The sequence below is a fragment of the Rana temporaria genome, chromosome 5, assembly GCF_905171775.1.
Source record: "Rana temporaria chromosome 5, aRanTem1.1, whole genome shotgun sequence".
Lineage (NCBI taxonomy): Eukaryota > Metazoa > Chordata > Amphibia > Anura > Ranidae > Rana > Rana temporaria.
In genome coordinates this window covers 27,648,892-27,669,377 of record NC_053493.1, presented here as the reverse complement: position 1 = coordinate 27,669,377, position 20,486 = coordinate 27,648,892, and the positions used below count along the sequence as shown (strand labels likewise).

Genomic DNA, 20,486 nt, shown 5'->3' with positions numbered 1-20,486 from the left:
CTAAAAAAAAAAGCTGAAACGTTAACCCTGAATGTATTTGATACGAGACATATATGACGCAACTGTCCTGAAGCGCATGTGTTAGCACTAGGATTGTCGCATCCCACGCAATATGAATTCCTGCACACATATGTGTTTTCCTGCATGTGGGGAGATGCGGGGTCATAAGTGGGGAGCACACATGTGGCTTTGGTTAGTTGTGTTGGAAAGAGCCGAGCGGGGCTGTACAGTTATAGGTCACACAGGGGAAAAGAGTGCAGTACAGCGGGAACACTTGGGTTGGAGGCTAAATCTTGCCTCGTTTCTTATTTCAGGAGGCAATAAGGCCAATTTGAGATATAAATCTCAGATTTTCTGTCACAGCCTGGAGTTCTCTCAGTGTCCTGGAGCTGCAAGCACCTGTGTGTCCTGCCTGCTGGGATTTGTAGTCCTACAACAGCTGGAGAGCAACTGGAAACCCCAAAGGATCTCCCAGTGTCCTCAAGGATGGGTAGGCTTCAAGCCAAACCTAACACTTTATAATGGCTGATCAGCTTTTATTTCTGCAAGAAGAAAAAAAAAGAAAAAAGAATTAACACTTTCTTACCAAAACTCTATTTCATATTTGCCATAGTTGTGTCCTTGTGAGTGCAATTGTTTTTCAATCTATGTGATCAGGGGCGGACCGACCATTCGGGCTCTCGGGCACTGCCCGAGGGCCCCATGCCACTAGGGGGCCCCATCAGGGTTGCCGGCCTCAGTAAAATCAGGGACAGTATGTAAAATTTTGAGTTTTTTAACATCTGTCCCTGAAATGTCCCTTACCGACATCCTTTTGGTCTAAAAATCCCAAGATTATAGCTGCCCCGCCTCTCCAGTACCTTCTCAGTGTGTGTATGTGTATTCTGTGTGTATGTATACAGTATGTATACTGTGTGTGTATACTTTGGGGCCCCATAATCTCCTATTGCCCGGGGGCCCCATAATCTCCTATTGTCCGGGGGCCCCATAATCTCCTATTGTCCGGGGGCCCCATAATCTCCTATTGCCCGGGGGCTCCATAATCTCCTATTGCCCGGGGGCCCCATGAGTTGTCAGTAGGGTTGTCCCGATACCGATACCAGTATCGGTATCGGGACTGATACTGAGCATTTGCGGGAGTACTTGTACTCCCGCAAATGCCCCCGATGCCAGATCCGATACTGCCCCACCGCCCCTCCCCCCGCCACCGCAATGCCGCCACATACCGCAACGCCGCCGCCTAGTTAATCAGCGTGCGGGGAACATTACAGCTTTCATTTAAATAGCTGTCTGTTCCCCGCCACGTATAGACACTCCCCCTTGCTCGGGATTGGACGGGTGATCACCCGTCCAATCCCGAGTAAGGGGGAGTGTCTATATGCGGCGCGGTGGGGAACACACAGCTATTTAAATGAAAGCTGTAATGTTCCCCGCACGCTGATTAACTGGGCGGCGGCGGCAGCATCTAGGTATTGGGAGATATGGCTGCATATGTGGGGGGACATGGCTGCATATGTGGGGGGACATGGCTGCATATGTGGGGGGACATGGCTGCATATGTGGGGGACATGGCTGCATATATGGGGGACATGGCTGCATATGTGGGGGGACATGGCTGCATATGTGGGGGGACATGGCTGCATATATGGGGGACATGGCTGCATATGTGGGGGACATGGCTGCATATATGGGGGACATGGCTGCATATGTGGGGGACATGGCTGCATATATGGGGGACATGGCTGCATATGTTGGGGACATGGCTGCATATGTGGGGGACATGGCTGCATATATGGGGGACATGGCTGCATATGTGGGGGACATGGCTGCATATGTGGGGGACATGGCTGCATATATGGGGGACATGGCTGCATCTGTGGGGGACATGGCTGGGATATATGTGGGGGACATGGCTGCATTTGTGGGGGACATGGCTGCATTTGGGGACACATTTAAAAAAAAGTATCGGTATTCGGTATCGGCGAGTACTTGAAAAAAAGTATCGGTACTTGTACTCGGTCCTAAAAAAGTGGTTTTGGGACAACCCTAGTTGTCAGTCCGCCCCTGTTTGCGATTGACTTACTAAACGCAAATAGACTGTCAAGTGCAGTTGCTCCAGAGCTTAGTAAATGAGGTAAAGCTTCACTGTGCAAAGAATACCCAATCACGTGCAAGGGAAAAAAAATATAATTTTTTCCTAGCGTTTGATTGGATGATGGAAGCTGATGATTTACTAAGCTCTGGAGCAACTGCACTTGCCTTTAGTAAGTCAATCGCATAGATTGAAAAATTGCACTTACAAGGCCACAACTGTACGGCAAATATGAAAAGAATTTACCCCCTTCCTGACCAGAGCACTTTTTGCGATTCGGCACTGCGTCGTTTTAACTGACAATTGCGCGGTCGTGCGACGTTGTACCCAAACAAAATTGACATCCTTTTTTTCCCCAACAATAGAGCTTTCTTTTGGTGGTATTTGATCACCTCTGCGGTTTTTATTTTTTGCGATATCAACAAAAAAAGAGCGTAAATTTTGAAAAAAAAAACAATATTTTTTACTTTTCGCTGTAATAAATATCCCCCAAAAATATGTAAAAAAAATAATTTCTTTCTCAGTTTTGGCCGATACGTATTCTTCTACATATTGTTAGTAAAAAAAAATCGCAATAAGCGTACATTGATTGGTTTGCGCAAAAGTTTTAATGTCTACAAAATAGGGGATAGTTTTATGGGCATTTTTTTTTTTATTATTATTAGTAATGACGGCGATCTTCAAATTTTATTGTGACTGCGACATTATGACGGACACATCGGACACTTTTGACACTATTTTGGGACCATTGTCATTTATACAGCAATCAGTGCTATAAATAGCCACTGATTACTGTGTAAATGACACTGGCAGGGAAGGGGTTCAACACTAGGGGGCGATCAAGGGGTTAAGTGTGTCCTAGGGAGTGATTCTAACTGTGGGGGGGATGGGCTACCCAAGACATAACAGCGATCACTGCTCCCGATGACAGGGAGCAGTACATCCCTGTCATGTCACTAGGCAGAACAGGGTAATGTCTTGTTTACATAGGCATCTCCCCGTTCTGCCTCTCGGTCTCACGATCGTGGGCCGCCTGCAAACATCGAGTTTGCTGGACCCGCAGGCACGCTCCCGCGGCGTGCGGCTGGCACGCGCGCACCCACAAGGCGGCAAATTCAAAGTGACGTTCCTGTACGCCCATTTGCCTTCCTGTGCCATTCTGACGACGTATATGTGTGTGCGGCGGTCGGCAAGTGGTTAAGGGCACACCCTCTATCCTCGCCACCCCCCTATATGATTAATGAATGGATTCATGCATTGCCGTGTTTTTGTGAAGAACCTGATAGGCTTCAAAATATGGTGGACTCGGAGCGCAGAGCATTTGTCCACCCAGATGTGTTAGAAATTAGTTTTTGCTTTTCTAACACTGAATAGCCTCTGTGCCAATCAGAAAGCGCGGGTCTGTTATCCGTTTCCCGATTGGCTGAAATTTTAGGTGATCCTATTGGACGCCTAGAAGGAGGGGAGAAGACGCACAGCGGAAGGCGTTGTGATCTCAGAAGGGAGGAGGACACGGAAGACGCTGCAAGATGCCTTTCGCAACCTGACCCTCAGCCTGATGATCCATGATGTCCCCGCTGATCAGTAAACACAGCTTCAGCCTGGCCCAATCCAGTCCACACCAAGCAACCTCCATGACTAAGTCCTGTGGCTAAGGGCAATGCGTTTCTGTGCATTGGGGGAAAGTGCACAATTTTTCATGTGCTTCCGCAACGCTGAAGCGTGATCGTGGCCTTCAAGGAAACTGCATGCATTTTCTAACGCCATGGAGTAAATGGATCCATATATCTGGACTGGAGCCATTACTTTTCATAATGTTATAGTTTTTAGAATCATTAGACTGAGATAACTTCAATTATAGGACTGCACTGTACTCAGGGCCAGGACAAGGGATGAGCAAGAAAGAAAGCTGCCCATCATATGAGGTGGGGGGCACCACAAGGAGATTGGGGGGGCTGTGTTGGGAGGGGGAATTTGGGGGCTGCAGGGGGTAAGTATTGTTCTAGGAAGGAAATTCGGGGGGGGGGTGCTAAAAATGGTGATTTAGGGGGGTTTGTGTTGGGAAGGGTGATGGGGAAAGAAGATTTGTGCTAGGAGGGGGATTTGGGGGGAATTTGTGCTGGGGGGGGGGGGGTTTCAATTGAGGAGGGAGGGAGATGTGTCCTAGAAGGGGAACCGTTAGGGGTTTAGGTTTTGTGCTAGGAGGGATGCATTTTTTTTTTTTTTTGGAGGGGGGGGAGCATTTGAGCTGGGGGGATTTGGGGGAAGGGGGCAAACAGGGCCGGCCTTTGGGGTGTGCGAGCTGTGCGGGGCACCATGGGCAACAGGGGGGACGTGAGGCCATCACAGCTCGCAGAATGTGAGTCGCAGTCAGCTACACACATGATCATCACAGAAGTCCGACTCCTACGAGTCACAGCAGCAGGCGCTGCCAGGTCCCCCTGCCCTGAGACTGGGTGAAGAGCAACGCATCGGTTGCGGCACCTGAAAAAAAAATGGCTGCTGCCACCCCCGACAGGCACAGGTATTTACTTTTTATAGCCAGCCTACACACAGAAGGGGAGGAGGATATAAGGGACCTCTTTGTGTATGTTTAGGTGACCAGGGGGCGAGGGGTGAAGATGGGGGGGCGCCACATGATTAGCTCGCAAAGGGCGCCTGAACACCTAAGGCCGCCCTTGGGGGCAAAGACTTGTGATGAGAGGAGGGATTTCAGTAGGGGGGTAGTTTTGTTCAGGGAGGAGGGGGAATGTATGTCTAGCATGTAGATGAGTGCTTAGTGTTTTTGTGGGGGAGGGGGGGGGTTGCTGACATATAATGCTCATACATGTTGGGGGGGGGGGGCGCAGTTTGGCATGTTCGCCCTGGGCTCTAGATGACCTTGTTCCTTCCATGACTGTGCTATCTACAAAAACAGGACACATTGTACATACATGCATATTCATGCAGATGTCTGTGATATTATATTCCATGCAAGTACATGAACTATGATAAGATTCAAACAGAACTCTGAAGAACATTCATGGGACAAATGATCGAGTGCTTTGATCCTCTTGTATTCTTCTGATGGCACCAGCCAGTTGTGTAGATTTGGGCACTTTAAAGTGAATCTACCTGGTCTTGTATTAGGCGTTTACGTTGGTCACGGAATCATGTGCTAGCAAAAATTCATTTTTTTTTTAAATTTTCCATGCACGTGATTGGGTATTCTTTGTAAAGTAAAGCTTTACCTCATTTACTAAGCTCTGGAGCAACTGCAACTTTGCAAAGTGCACATTCATTTTGCCTTTAATAAATCAACCCCATAGTCCAAATCTAGGAACATTCAAGAGTCTATAAACACTGGATCTATCTATCTATCTATCTATCTATCTATCTATCTATCTATCTATCTATCTATCTATCTATCTATCTATCTATCCTTAACACTGGAACCCCTCATACTATACCATGTAACAAGTCAAAAGTAACTCCTTGCTAAATGTATAGTAATCTATAGCATTTATGTAACAATTCTATAAATATACTTCCTGTCAATTGCGTTAAGCAGTGCCTAAAAAAACAATTTAAGATCAAGTTAACTAGAATTTAATGGAGAAGAAGAAAATCCTGGCAGCAATAATAAAAAGACAGACAGGGGAGGAGGGGCGGCAGACATGAAGGTAGATGAAAAAAAAAGAGCGGAGACAGGTAACTGTGCCCGGGGCTGTACAGCGAGTCTTCTCAGGTCTTCTACTGAATTCACTGCAATCCTCCCCTGACTGACAGACACCCAGACTATCCTCCTCCAGGGGCACAGCATGGGGTATGCACAGGGGCATAGCATGGGGTATGCACAGGGGATAGCATGGTCAATACACAGGGCATGGGATGGGGTATGTACAGGGCATAGAATGGGAAATGCACAGGGCATAGGATGGGGTATGCACAGGGCATTGAATGGGGTATGCACATGGCATGGGAATGGGGTATAGACTGGGCATAGGATGGGGTATGGAAGGGGCGTAGCATGGGGTAAGTAAGGGGCATAGGATGGGGTATGGATGTGGTAAAGAATGGGTTATGGATGGGGCATAGAATGGGGAATGAACTGGGTATATCGTTGAGTATGAACGGAGCAAAGAATGGGGTTTAGATGAGTTATGGACCTAAGTATACTTTATAATGGGATATGCACAGGGTATATAATGGGGAATAGACTGAGCATAAGATAGGGTAGGCATGGGGTAAAGAATGTATTATGAACAGGGCATATAATGGGGTATGGACAGTGTATAAAATGAGGTGTGTACCGGGCATAGAAGAGAATGAAGTATGGTTAGGGTATAGCATGGGTGTAGAACAGGGTATGGAAGAGAAGAATATTTTTAAACTGGACATAGAATGTGGTGTGCACGGGGGGGGGGGGGGGGGGTAATAGAATGGGGTTAATATTGGGCATGGAATTGGGTATGGATGGAGCATGGAAAGGGGTATGGATGAAGTATAGAATAGGGTATGGATTGGGTATAGAATGGGGCATAGACGGGGGTATGGATAGGGCATAGGATGGTGTATGGATGAGGTATAGAATGGAGAATAGATTGGGTATAGAATGGAGTTGGATGGGGTGTAGAATGGGGTATGGATTGGGTATAGAATGGGGATGGATGGGGCATAGAATTGAGTATGGATAGGATGTAGAATGGGGTATGGATGGGGTATGGATGAGGTATAGAATGGGGTATGGGCGACGTATAGAATGGATTATGGATTGGGTATAGAATGGGGCATAGAATGGGGTATAGATGGGATATAGAATAGGGTATGTATTGGGCATAGGATGGGGTATGTATTGGGTATAGAATGGGGTATGTATTGGGTATGCCTGGGGTTTAGAATGGGATATGCATTAGGTACAGAATGGGGTATGTATTGGATATAGAATAGCGTATGTATTGGGTATAAATTAGGGTATGGCTGGTGTATAGCCTGTGGTATGGCTGGGGTTTAGAATGGGGTAGGTATTGCGTAAAGAATAGGGTAAGGCTGGGGTATAAAATGGGTATGTATTGGGTATAGCATGGGGTATGGCTGGGACATAGAATGGTTGTTGATAGGGTATATAATGGGGTATGTGTTGGGTATAGAATGGGGTATGTACTGGGTATAGAATGGGGTAAGTATTGGGTATATAATGGGGTATGGCTGGGGTATAGAAATGGGTAGGTATAAGGTATTGAATGGGGTATGTATTGGGTATAGAACAGGGTATGGCTAGGGTATAGAATGTGGTATGTATTGGGTATAGAATAGGGTATGGCTAGGGTATAGAATGGGGTATGTATTGGGTATAGAATAGGGTATGGCTAGGGTATAGAATGGGGTATGTATTGGGTATAGAATAGGGTATGGCTAGGGTATAGAATGGGGTATGTATTGGGTATAGCATGGGGCATGGCTGGGACATATAGAATGGTTCTTGATAGGGTATGTATTGGGTATAGAATCGGGTATGTATTGGGTATAGAATAGGGTATGGATGGGGAATAGAATGGGGTATGGCTGGGACATAGAATGGTTGTTGATAGGATATATATTGGGGTATGTATTGGGTATAGAATGGGGTATGGATGGGGCATTAAATTAGGTATGTATTGGTTATAGTATGGACTGGGTATAGTCTGGGATGTGGATGGGGCATAGAATGGGACATATGTGGGCAAGGACAAGCCTGGTTTTGTATGGAATAAGACAAGGACTGGATTTTGGTAAATATATCAGACAGTGGGGAAGCGATGACACAGATCGGTACAATCAATCAGCAACAAGCAGAGCGATGCTAAACAAACTGCTCCGGACTTTCCTGGTAATGGTAATAAAATTAGGAAATGGCACATACAGAAAACCTTATAGAGGGAAATGTGCTTCATCGAGTCTATTCTGGAGCAATCCACTCAATACTGAGAAATAGGGATCCAGAGAAATGGGAGTTGGGGGAGGGGAACACAAGAGAGATGATTAGCACTGCCCCAGGCCCTTCTACAAAGACCCCTCTCTGACATTAGGCAAAATATCTCTCAGCCAGAAATACTGTGAAAACAATCCAAAAAGAAAGCAAAAAGTGATACAAAATTCCTATCAATCTGCAACATAGAAAACTGTTTCCAATTCTTATTATATAGCGTGGAAGAAAACTGTGGCCCAGATTCACGTAGATAGGCGTAAATATAAGCAGGGTTAGCGTATCGTAGTTACACTACGCCGCCGCAACTTAGAGAGGCAAGTGCTGTATTTACAAAGCACTTGCGTCGAAAGTTACGGTGGCGTAGCGTAAATGTGCCGTTGTAAGCGCACCTAAATCAAATGAGGAACAGGGGGGCGTGTTTTATGTAAACTAAGCATGACCCCACGTAAATGACGCTTTCTTCAAACGGCGCATGCGTGCGCATGCTCAGTATCACGTTGAATTTTCAAATTAAATTACGCCCGCTCAATGCCTAGACGACGTGAACGTAACTTACGTCCAGCCCCATTCACGGACGACTTACGCAAACGACGTAAAATACGACGCTGTTTGTACGTTTTCAACGCCCATACCTAACATGACTTACCCCTGCTTTATGAGGGGTAAATTTACGCCGGCGTATGTCTTACGTAAATGACGTATCTTGATACGCCGGGCACACGTACGTTCGCAAATCGGCATATCTAGCTAATTAGCATATTCGACACGGAAATATACGGAAGCGCCACCTAGCGGCCAGTGTAAATATGCACCCTAAGATACGACGGTGTAAGAGACTTAGGGCCAGATACACCGGCGTATCTACTGATACACCGGCGTACTTTCAAATTTGCTGCGTCGTATCTTTAGTTTGAATCCTCAAACCAAGATACGACGGCTTCTGGCTTCGATCCGACAGGCGTACGGCTTCGTACGCCTTCGGATCGTAGGTGCAATACTTTGTCGCCCGCTGGGTGGAGTTTGCGTCGTTTTCCGCGTTGGGTATGCTAATTAGCTTTTTCCATCGATCCACGAAGGTACACGCGGCCGTCGCATTCTCTTACGTCATCGCTAGTCAGCTTTTCCTGGCGTATAGTTAAAGCTGCTATTTCGTGGCGTATAGATAGACTTGCCATGTTAAAGTATGGCCGTCGTTCCCGTGTCAAATTTTGAATTTTTTTTTTTGCGTAAGTCGTCCGTGAATAGGAAAGGACGTAACTCACGTCGAAGTTCAAATAATGACGTCGGTGCGACGTCATTTTGCGCAAAGCACGGCGGGAAATTTCAAAACGGAGCATGCGCATTTCAATCGGCGCACGGAGGACGCGCTTCATTTAAATGAATCACGCCCCCTACCCGCCCAATTTGAAATATTAGAAATACACTACGCCACCGTAATTTACGGCGCAAAATCTTCCTGGATTCGATATTCTGCCAGGTAAGATACGGCGGCGTAGCGTATCTCTGATACGCTGCGCCTGGGCAATTATCTGTGAATTTGGCCCTTACGCCGCTCGTATCTTAGCCAAATTTATGCGTAACTGATTCTAAGAATCAGCCGCATAGATACGACGGCTCTCATTCGGACTTACGACTGCGTACATGGCGCTACGCCGCCGTAAGTCCTTTGAGAATCTGGGCCTATATGTCAAAGTAATTAAAATAGTAGTGAAATAATTGACCATTAGATATCTATCTATCTATCTATCTATCTATCTATCTATCTATCTATCTATCTATCCATCTATCCATATAATTAACAATTAGTTTAATATATGTGTATATATATATATAAATATATATATATATATATATATATATATATATATATATATACATACATACAGATGCACACATACATACATATATATATATATTACACCCCCATCTATCTATCTATCTATCTATCTATCTATCTATCTATCTATCTGTATCTATCTATCCATCTATCCATATAATTAACAATTAGTTTAATATATATATATATATATATATATATATATATATATATATATATATATATATACATACATACAGATGCACACATACATACATACATATATATATATATTACACCCCCATACACATGTATACACTTTTGGTGTAGAATAAAACTATATGTAAAAATAGTTAAAATGGTAATTAAATATTTAACATCTATCTATCTATCTATCTATCTATCTATCTATCTATCTATCTATCTATCTATCTATCTATCTCGCCTAATTTAAATGACACACGCCCCATTTGAATTAGGCGGGCTTGCGCCGGACGGATTTACGCTACGCCGCCGCAAGTTTACAGGCAAGTGCTTTGTGAATCAAGCACTTGCGCTTAAAACTTGCGGCGGTGTAACGTAAATGACATACGTTACGCCACCGCACTTGTATGTGAATCTGGCCCTCAATGTATATATCACACACCCACATGCACAAACATGCACACAGAGCAATACAAAATATCTATATTAGATCAATTCTCAATGAACGTCCATTTGCCATGGTCGAAATAATTTTATTTATCCAGAATATACAGCTTAATTCATCTATCTACATTTATTTACATGGATACAATAAAACATTGAAAAAAAAGTCAGTCTCTGAAAAAAATGAGGTCATTAGATTCAAGGCACCATTGAGAATAGTGTCCAAAAAGTTTGCGTCAATCTGTTGAAAAAAGAAAAAAAAAAAAGTTCCCTTGAAATGCAATAAGTTACATGCAACAAGCTTTACACAATATATTTTGTTTTTTCTTTAAAAAAAAATCCATCTTATGCTTTCTTTTGTACGTTCCCTTTAACAATGAAATATAAGAGTCCAAAATATTTAAAAAACAAAGAGTTTGTGTTTTTTTTTTTCCTCTCTCCCTTTAGTACAATGTCCCAGAAGCCAATGCTAATGGATGTTGTATGGAACTGTGGTTTTGTAAGTGGGAGTTGAGGGAGTTGCTTGTTGGGTACCAGACACTGGGGTTTTCCAAGTAAGTGGATGCAGGGGAGTTGTTGGAGGTCTGAGGATGGGAATGCACATGTGGGTGATGACTGAGAGATCTTGAAGACCCTTGAGGTTCCCAAACCACAGGTGACTGCGGAGAATTGCAAGCCATGGGATCACTGGAACTTGGGCTATGCTCTGGAGGAAGCTCTCCATTCTTCATGATCTTCTTAATTTTGGATCTTTTGTTCTGAAACCAGATTTTCACCTGCAGAGGAAAAGATGGAGGAAATGGTTAAAAATGTGCTTTGTAGTTGTGTACTGTATGTGCTTGTACTTTGCAACTTTGTATACTCACTTTGATACATTACAATATAAATGTTTGTTTGCTTATGTTTGTAACACTTTGTAAGCAGGTGATATATATCTGAAAGAGTCCAAACTACTCTTTGTAGGTTTTTGCTTCCTAACTTTAATTTAATTTAAAATTATTTTATAAAGGAGTAAAAAAAAAAAAAAAGATGATTTAGGAACCAGTGTTTACTAATTACACCCTAGCATGGATCAGCTAGTATTAGGAACTTCTTTATACAACAATATATATTATTGGTTTCTTCTGCACCTTAAAACAACTCACTGATACTATTTTAAATTAAATACAGTATATTGTTTACAAAAACTCAGTATTGTGATGAAGTCACTATAATGTAGGGGTACACCTTGAACCCCTCAGAATCCCCCTCCCCCTCCACACACATACAATGGTTCAGGAATTGGGTTTTAGACTACATATGTCCCTGTTCTTCGTATTCTTGTGACCTCTCTCTTTAAAGTGGAGGTTCACCCAAAAAATACATTTTTAACATTACATTCAGCCGAGTTGTCCTAATGACAATCGGCTGTTTTTTTTTTTGTTTTTTTTTCGTACATACCATATTTTCACCGCCGCTTCCGGGTATGTCTTCTGCGGGACTGGGCGTTCCTATCTGATTGACAGGCTTCCGACCGTCGCATACTACGCGTCACGAGTTGCCGAAAGAAGCCGAACGTCGGTGCGCAGGCGCCGTATAGAGCCGCACCGACGTTCGGCTTCTTTCGGCAACTCGTGATGCGCTGTATGCGACAGTCGGAAGCCTGTCAATCAGATAGGAACGCCCAGTCCCGCAGAAGACATACCCGGAAGCGGCGGTGAAATACGGTATGTACGGGGAAAAAAAAAAAAAAAAAACAGCCGATTGTCATTAGGACAACTCGGCTGAATGTAATGTTAAAAAATTATTTTTGGGTGAACCCCCGCTTTAAAGAGCAATTTTTTTTTTTTTTTTTTATTATTTATTTATCTATTTTTGATACATAAAACCCATCAAACTGTATAAAAGCTCAATTCTTTGTTTACGTGAAGGTTTTTTTATATTTTTTTTGTATTTGCACTTTTTGATCCTTTTATCTCATGACTGGTAATAATAGACCCTCTGTGGTAATGGTTGGTAGCTTCAGAACATGTGATCAAGTCTGCCTAGAATGGCTGCTGGGGAACAATAGCTTTATTTATTTTAAATTATTTATTTTATTTATTTTATTAATTTATTTATTTATTATTATTATTATTATTATTATTATTATTATTATTATTATTATTATTATTATTATTATGTTATCATAGCAAGAAAGAGGTAGTTACTGTAATTTATTTATTTATTCATTTATTTATTATTATTATTATTATTATTATTATTATTATTATTATTATTATTATTATTAGACCCTCTGTGGTAATGGTTGGTAGCTTCAGAACATGTGATCAAGTCTGCCTAGAATGGCTGCTGGGGAACAATAGCTTTATTTATTTTAATTAATTTATTAATTATTATTATTATTATTATTATTATTATTATTATTATTATTATTATTATTATTATGTTATCATAGCAAGAAAGAGGTAGTTAATGTTCCATGTGTAGAAATCATATTTTTAAATTGTTCTGCCAGTGGTAGTATCAAAAACTTGAATATTTATGGCCTATAATGCCTTGCTTCTGTTGTGAATCTCTTACTCCAGAGCCACAAGTACAGAATCTCACACACTAGGGCATGAATGCAATAGGCAATTATTTAAAATGACTGCATCCACAATGCATCTTGTATATTTGTAATTTGGATATTGATAGACTTGGCAGCAACCTATAACTAATTAATAAAATGAAAGCGAGTCCAAAGGACAACTTAAACAAGGCCCCAAAATGTTCCAAAGAACACAGAGGGGGTCTGGCCAAGTGATATAGGCCTACGTCATACAACAGTTCACTGGTTTAACAAAACACAACCATTAGTTAGTGCCTAGATCCCTCATAAAGTGGTACATTATAAATAAATCATGTGCAACACTGGACTTCTGAGCTCTTGACTCCATGCAGCTTTCAGCAGCAGTTATATGCCAGAGTATAAAAACAAGAAATTTGCCAAAAAAGAATTGCTGCAAGCCTTTCCTTCTTTCAGAAAATATTTTCAGGATCTTCATCAGGATTTAGAATTATGCAACCATTTCATTACGAAAACTAATTTAATATTTTTTTTTTCTTGTCACTGAAAATTGAATATGTACATCCCCAAAGGCTAGTGGTATTTTACGCAATTAGCAACGCTCAACATAATATAGTCCTCTGTGGAACTAGTCTGCTCTGGGTCATATGGGTTTGTCGCTCCTACAGAAGGCCTTCTTGTCCCATACATTACTGGTTTCGCAAAACGAAAGCATATTCTATTTTGGGCCTATGCTCCAGCTTAAGGGGAATTGTATACCAAGAAAACAGTACTTGGACACACCAGGGGTTGATTTACTAAGAGTGCAAAATCTGGTTCAGCTCTACAAAGAAACCAATCAGCTTCCAGCTTTTTTATTTTTTTATCAAAGATTATTTGAGCAAGCTGAAGTTTTGTTTGATTGTCTACCATGCATAGCTGCACCAGATTTTGCACTCTCCAGTTTTAGTAAATAAATCCCACCAAGTCCCACCAAATAATGCTACAAGATATTTACTATGAGCACAATCATTTTGAATATTTATCTGCAGCATTCACAGATTACCACCCAGAGTGTCAGTGTTATGTAGATTTTGACTCTCTGCAGAAGCATGTGTGCTTTTATTAAAAAGATAACTATTTATTTCCACCAATGATTAATCAGCAGGAGGGACATGCATTTGAAAATTCACAAATATTTTCTGCAGTGTCTCTGAAAGACAGTGATCTTCATTTGTATTATTATATTATCATTATTATATAGGATTTATATAGCGCCAACAGTTTGCGCAATTCTTTACAACATTATAGCCATAATTGCATTTAAAAAGCTTCTGTCACCTACACAATAAGCACCTAACTTTAACTTTATAGGGGGGAAAAGGATATATATATATATAGATATATAGCTATATCTATATATAGATATAGCTATATATCTATATCTATATATAATGTATTATAATTATTATTATACAGGATTTATATGGTGCCAACAGTTTGCTCAGTGTTTTACATCAAAATGGAGGCAGACATAACAGTTAAATACAATTTGGTACAAGAGAATTCAGAGGGCCCTGATATATATATATATATATATATATATATATATATATATATATATATATATATATATATATATATATATATATATATATATATATATATATATATATATATATATATATATATACAGGCATACCCCGTTTTTAAGTACACAATGAGGTTTATTTACTATATATATATATATATATATATATATATATATATATATATATATATATATATATAGTAAATAAACCTCACTGTGTACTTAAAAGTGGGGTATGCCTCTATATATATATATATATATATATATATATATATATATATGTATATATATAGTAAATAAACCTCATTGTGCACTTAAAAACGGGGAATGCCTATATATATATATATATAAGATATATATATATATATATATATATATATATATATATATATATATATATATATATATATATATATATATATATATATATATATATATATATAGGCATTCCCCGTTTTTAAGTGCACAATGAGGTTTATTTACTATATATATACATATATATATATATATATATATATATATATATATAGAGGCATACCCCACTTTTAAGTACACAGTGAGGTTTATTTACTATATATATATATATATATATATATATATATATATATATATATATATATATATATATATATATAGTAAATAAACCTCATTGTGTACTTAAAAACGGGGTATGCCTGTATATATATATATATATATATATATATATATATATATATATATATATATATATATATATATATATATATATATATATATATATATATATATATATATATATATATATCTATCAGGGCCCTCTGATTCCTCTTGTACCAAATTGTATTTAACTGTTATGTCTGCCTTCATTTTGTAAAACACTGAGCAAACTGTTGGCACAATATAAATCCTGTATAATAATAATTATAATGCATATTATATATATATATATATATATATATATATATATATATATATATATATATATAGATATCATTTTTCCCCCTATAAAGTTAAAGTTAGGTGCTTATTGTGTAAGCCTATATATATATATATATATATATATATATATATATATATATATATATATATATATAGTAAATAAACCTCACTGTGTACTTAAAAGTGGGGTATGCCTATATATATATATATATATATATATATATATATATATATATATATATAGGTTTATTTACTATATATATATATATATATATATATATATATAGGTTTATTTACTATATATATATATATATATATATATATATATAGGTTTATTTACTATATATATATATATATATATATATATATATATATATATATATATATATATATTGGCCAAAGTCCTTTTATGCAGCATCTTCCAGGCACAGAAAATGGTCCAGCATAGAAGTTTATAAATAAAAAGTTAAAAAAGAAAAGGGTCCAGCATTGTGACTTCAATCAACCAGTAATTTCAAAATTGTCAAAGATTTAAATAAAGTAATAATAGTACATTCTGCACTGACCCTGCCTGCTCTACAACACCATGAGCTTGCCTTGCCTATAACAGATTCACTTTGAAGATGATGATTGTTTTATTTTTTCTAAGCCAACCCAGCAAATTTTTATTTTTATTTTCAAGGAGATGACATACTAAAGTATGACATTCATTTGACATTTTTTAAACAGACTCAATGAACATGCCTCTGCTTCAAACAACCAATGAGATTTTTGAGATTCCATTAACTTGAGTGGAGGCTTGTTAGGCCAGTGCCACAAATCATTGTGCTATAATCACTAGAGTGATCTACGCACCATCACAATATTGTTATTTTTTTTTTTTTTTGCTTCCTGTTAGACTAAGATTCTAAATTATTAAAGTAGTAATTCACATTGTAGCCTGTTTTTTGTTCTTTTTTTAAATATAATTATTTTTATTTATTTATTATTTTAAAGACACAGCCTTTGTTTATTGTTCAATATATATTTTAATACATCTTTAATTTGTGCACATTTTTGGGTATCCCTCTTTTTATATGGTTGTAGTCTTTGTCCTTTTCAAACCCCCCCCCCCCTCCCCCAGTTAAAATCAGAAAAAAAATAATAAAGGATATTAAAATGCCCCCAGTTTGTAAACTTTACTTGAATGTCAGCAGGGATTAAAGCCAATCCTTCAGTAAATGATATAACCCATGCAACACAAGCAAAGACTGAATACATGAGAATTAACTATATGTATTTGCTAAGATAATAAGGACACAAGCATCTTATTAATATAAAACAATTGACACAAGATCATTCTTGCATCCCTTGCCTCAAAAAGTAGAAATTGTTGAAAATAAAATGATAATTTAATTTTGAATCTAGCTTTTGTTCAATAATCTAATTAGAAACAGTATCATTTTTTTAGATTGAAAAAAAAAAACATTTTTTTTCCTAAATACTTCAGTGTGATTGGTTCCAAAACAGGTTGAGTGGGATAGCGTAACAAAACGACACCCTTTAGAAAATTATGTTCAGGCCTGAGGACATGACACAAGGCAGAGTTCCCTCACTAAACTATTGTAAAAATATTGTTGAGTATTTCCAAACAGGACATGTCATGGTTCCACACTGCCTGGTACATCAATCATGGCCTATTCAGCTCCACCACACATGTAAACCCTTAGCAAAAATACAACAGACTCCCAAACTGCACTCAGAGCTTGTACACTAAAAAAAAAAAGGAGCCAAAAAAATAAAAAATAAATGCAGTGAAGATGCAAGGATGCATTCTTAAATAATTGTATTATTCTCCTTTGGACAGAGATCTGTTTTGAATTATCTCTAACAAACCCAAGACTTTGATTTGTGCCATTTTACATCTGATTGGGGGATAAGAGACTAATATTTTGCACATGTGCACGCTGCAGACGTCTTTGCGGTGAAATGTGGCGCATAGGCGACCTTACTGATGAACTATAAACTCCAGCATTCAACACAGAACACCAGCTGTAATGTTTTTTTTTTTTTTTTTTTTTGCACAGACAAAAACAAAAACTTAAATATCTGTTATTCTTAGAAAACAGAGTGAGATGCCAACTTTACGAAGTGGTTTCAAAAATGAAAGTCATTCTGTAATGGGTTCCAAAACCAACACAAACAATAAATGCAAAGTTGTCCCATTGAGGTCACCCATCAAACTGGCTCCTTATACATGACTAATGGGACTCTGTCACAATGTACCATTAAAAAAAAAAAAGCAATATTTTTAAATAAGATATTTACAAAAGACGTTTACAGATAGATACATTATTTTCTGTCAGAACTTAGCAAAGAGTTCTGAAGAAGATTGTGCAACTTTGTTCTCAGTTTTGGAAAACAATGCAAAGTTTCATATGATTTTTAACTGGACACACAACACCTCTATACAGTAATTTCATTCTGTCTGTCTACCTATCTATGTATCAATCTATCTGTCTATCTATTTTTTTTCTATCTATCTATCTATCTATCTATCTATCTATCTATCTATCTATCTATCAATCTATCTATCTATCTGTCTGTCTGTCTATTTATATGTTTTTCTATCTATCTATCTATCTATCTATCTATCTATCTATCTATCTGTCTGTCTATCTATTTCATTCTGTCTGTCTACCTACTGTATCTATGTATCAATCTATCTGTCTATCTATATTTTTTTCTATCTACCTATATTTTTTTCTATCTATCTATCTATCTATCTATCTATCTATCTATCTATCTATCTATCTATCTATCTGTCTATTTATAATTTGTACTATCTATCTATAATTTTTACTATCTATCTAATAGTTTATTATTATTTCCTTCTTTCTTTCTTACTTTCTCGAGGTAGTACAAAGTGAAATACATTGTCGTCAGTGAATGGGAAAAATACATTGTAATGCCCATTTCGTTCTCTCTCTCTCTCTCTCTCTCTCTCTCTCTCTCTCTCTCTCTCTCTCTCTCTCTCTTTCTCTCTCTCTTTCTTCTTCACCCTCTCTTCCTCTCTTTTTCCCATCTCACTCTCTCTCTCTCTCTCTTTCTTCTTCTCCCTCTCTTTTTCCCATCTCTCTCTCTCTCTCTCTTTCTTCTTCTCCCTCTCTTTTTCCCATCTCTCTCTCTCTCTCTTTCTTCTTCTCCCTCTCTTTTTCCCATCTCTCTCTCTCTCTTTCTTCTTCACCCTCTCTTTTTCCCATCTCACTCTCTCTCTCTCTCTCTTTCTTCTTCTCCCTCTCTTTTTCCCATCTCTCTCTCTCTCTCTTTCTTCTTCTCCCTCTCTTTTTCCCATCTCTCTCTCTCTCTCTTTCTTCTTCTCCCTCTCTTTTTCCCATCTCTCTCTCTCTCTCTCTCTTTCTTCTTTTCCCTCTCTTTTTCCCATATCTCTCTCTCTCTCTCTCTTTCTTCTTCTCCCTCTCTTTTTTCCATCGCACTCTCTCTCTCTCACTGACCTTCTCCTATTCTATATATTTGTTCATATAACAAAAAAACATTATATACTTGTACTGGATAAGCTTTCTTTGATTTTTTTTTCTTTCTCCAGGCAATACAAAGTGCAGTACATCAGTGAATGGGGAAAATACAGTGTGATCCCCATTTCTTTCTTTTCCTCTCTCTCTCTCTCTTTTCTTCTTCTCCCTCTTTTTCCTCTGTCCCTCTTTTCACCCTCTTACTCTCTCTCTCTTCCCCCCTTCCCCCTCTCTCTCTCTCTCTCTTTGCCATTCCACTCCTCTATATATTTGTTCATATAACGATAATACATTATATACATGTACTGTGTAAGCCTTCTTTCTAGAGTACATTGTCATGAGTGAATGGGAATAATACATTGTGATCCCCATTTCTCATTCTCTCTCTCTCTCTCTCTCTCTCTCTCTCTCTCTCTCTCTCCCTCCGTCTCTCTCTATCTCTTTCTTTCGTCCTCTCTTTCTTTTTCCTCTATCTCTCTCTTTTTTCTCTCTCACTCTTTCTCTCTGATTGTCCCCTCTTATTTGTTCATATAACACAAATACATTATATAACTGTATACATGTACTGGGTAAGCTTTCTTTCGTTCTCTCTCTCTCTTTCCTCCCTTCCTTCTCGCTAATTCAGTGGTGGAAGTCGATGCCAGGACCTGCCATGCTCTTACCTGTGTCTGTGTCAGTCCTAGGGAGGCCGCCAGCTCAGCTCTCTCCGGCAGCGCTAAGTATTGAGTCTTCTGAAATCTCCTCTGCAGAGCTGCCAGCTGGAAACTAGAGTATATCGTCCGGGGTTTTCTGATTTTCTTTGGTTTTCCATTGACCATCCTCACCTCTGGCTCAGCCACTTCTTTCTCTGGAGGACAAACAGACAGAGATCAGTCAGCCTGCAATTCTACACAAAATGCTATTAAAAGTGTGTGCCATGATCCCCCTTGTCTGGACTGGTTTTATGCAAGGAGAATTATTGGGGGGAAAAACCCCACATGACATATATTTTTTTATTTATGTACATTGTAGTAAATTAATGCTCTATTAACAGTTGTGCTTTTTTGTATTTTTTTTTTTTTTAAAACAAAGCTAAAAGGTTATTTAAAATACACATATCTATATGTGACCCTATTATAATTAGTTATATAATAATAATAATAATAATAATAATAATAATAATAATAATAATAATAATAAAACAAATAATAAATATATACATGAATATATTTAAATATCTAATATATATATATGAGATAGTAGCAGAGATCAGGGGCACTCATAGGATTCAGCCAAGCAGCAACTTAGTAGATATAGTATGAGTTATATACAGTATCTGATACTATAGAGAAATCCGGAGTGATCTTTACTACTACTACTTCATTATCTCTGAGGGCACCAAGGCAGTGACTCCCTGCTGAGTGCGAATCAAAATAGTATTTTTATGGGTCTGTGT

General features: G+C 38.7%; 1 protein-coding gene across 1 annotated transcript in view; it reads right to left on the bottom strand.

Moving 5' to 3' along the window:
* Positions 1-10,571: 10,571 nt before the first annotated feature.
* The window catches only part of DLX5 (distal-less homeobox 5), a 15,995-nt gene continuing 6,080 nt past the window's right edge, over positions 10,572-20,486 (bottom strand). Inside the window, exons 2-3 of the mRNA XM_040352294.1 lie at positions 19,714-19,898; positions 10,572-11,279 (exon numbers count right to left, since the gene is read on the bottom strand). Of these exons, the coding sequence (XP_040208228.1) occupies positions 10,947-11,279; positions 19,714-19,898 (518 nt within the window). The 3' untranslated portion in view covers positions 10,572-10,946. The remainder of the gene's footprint in view (positions 11,280-19,713; positions 19,899-20,486) is intronic.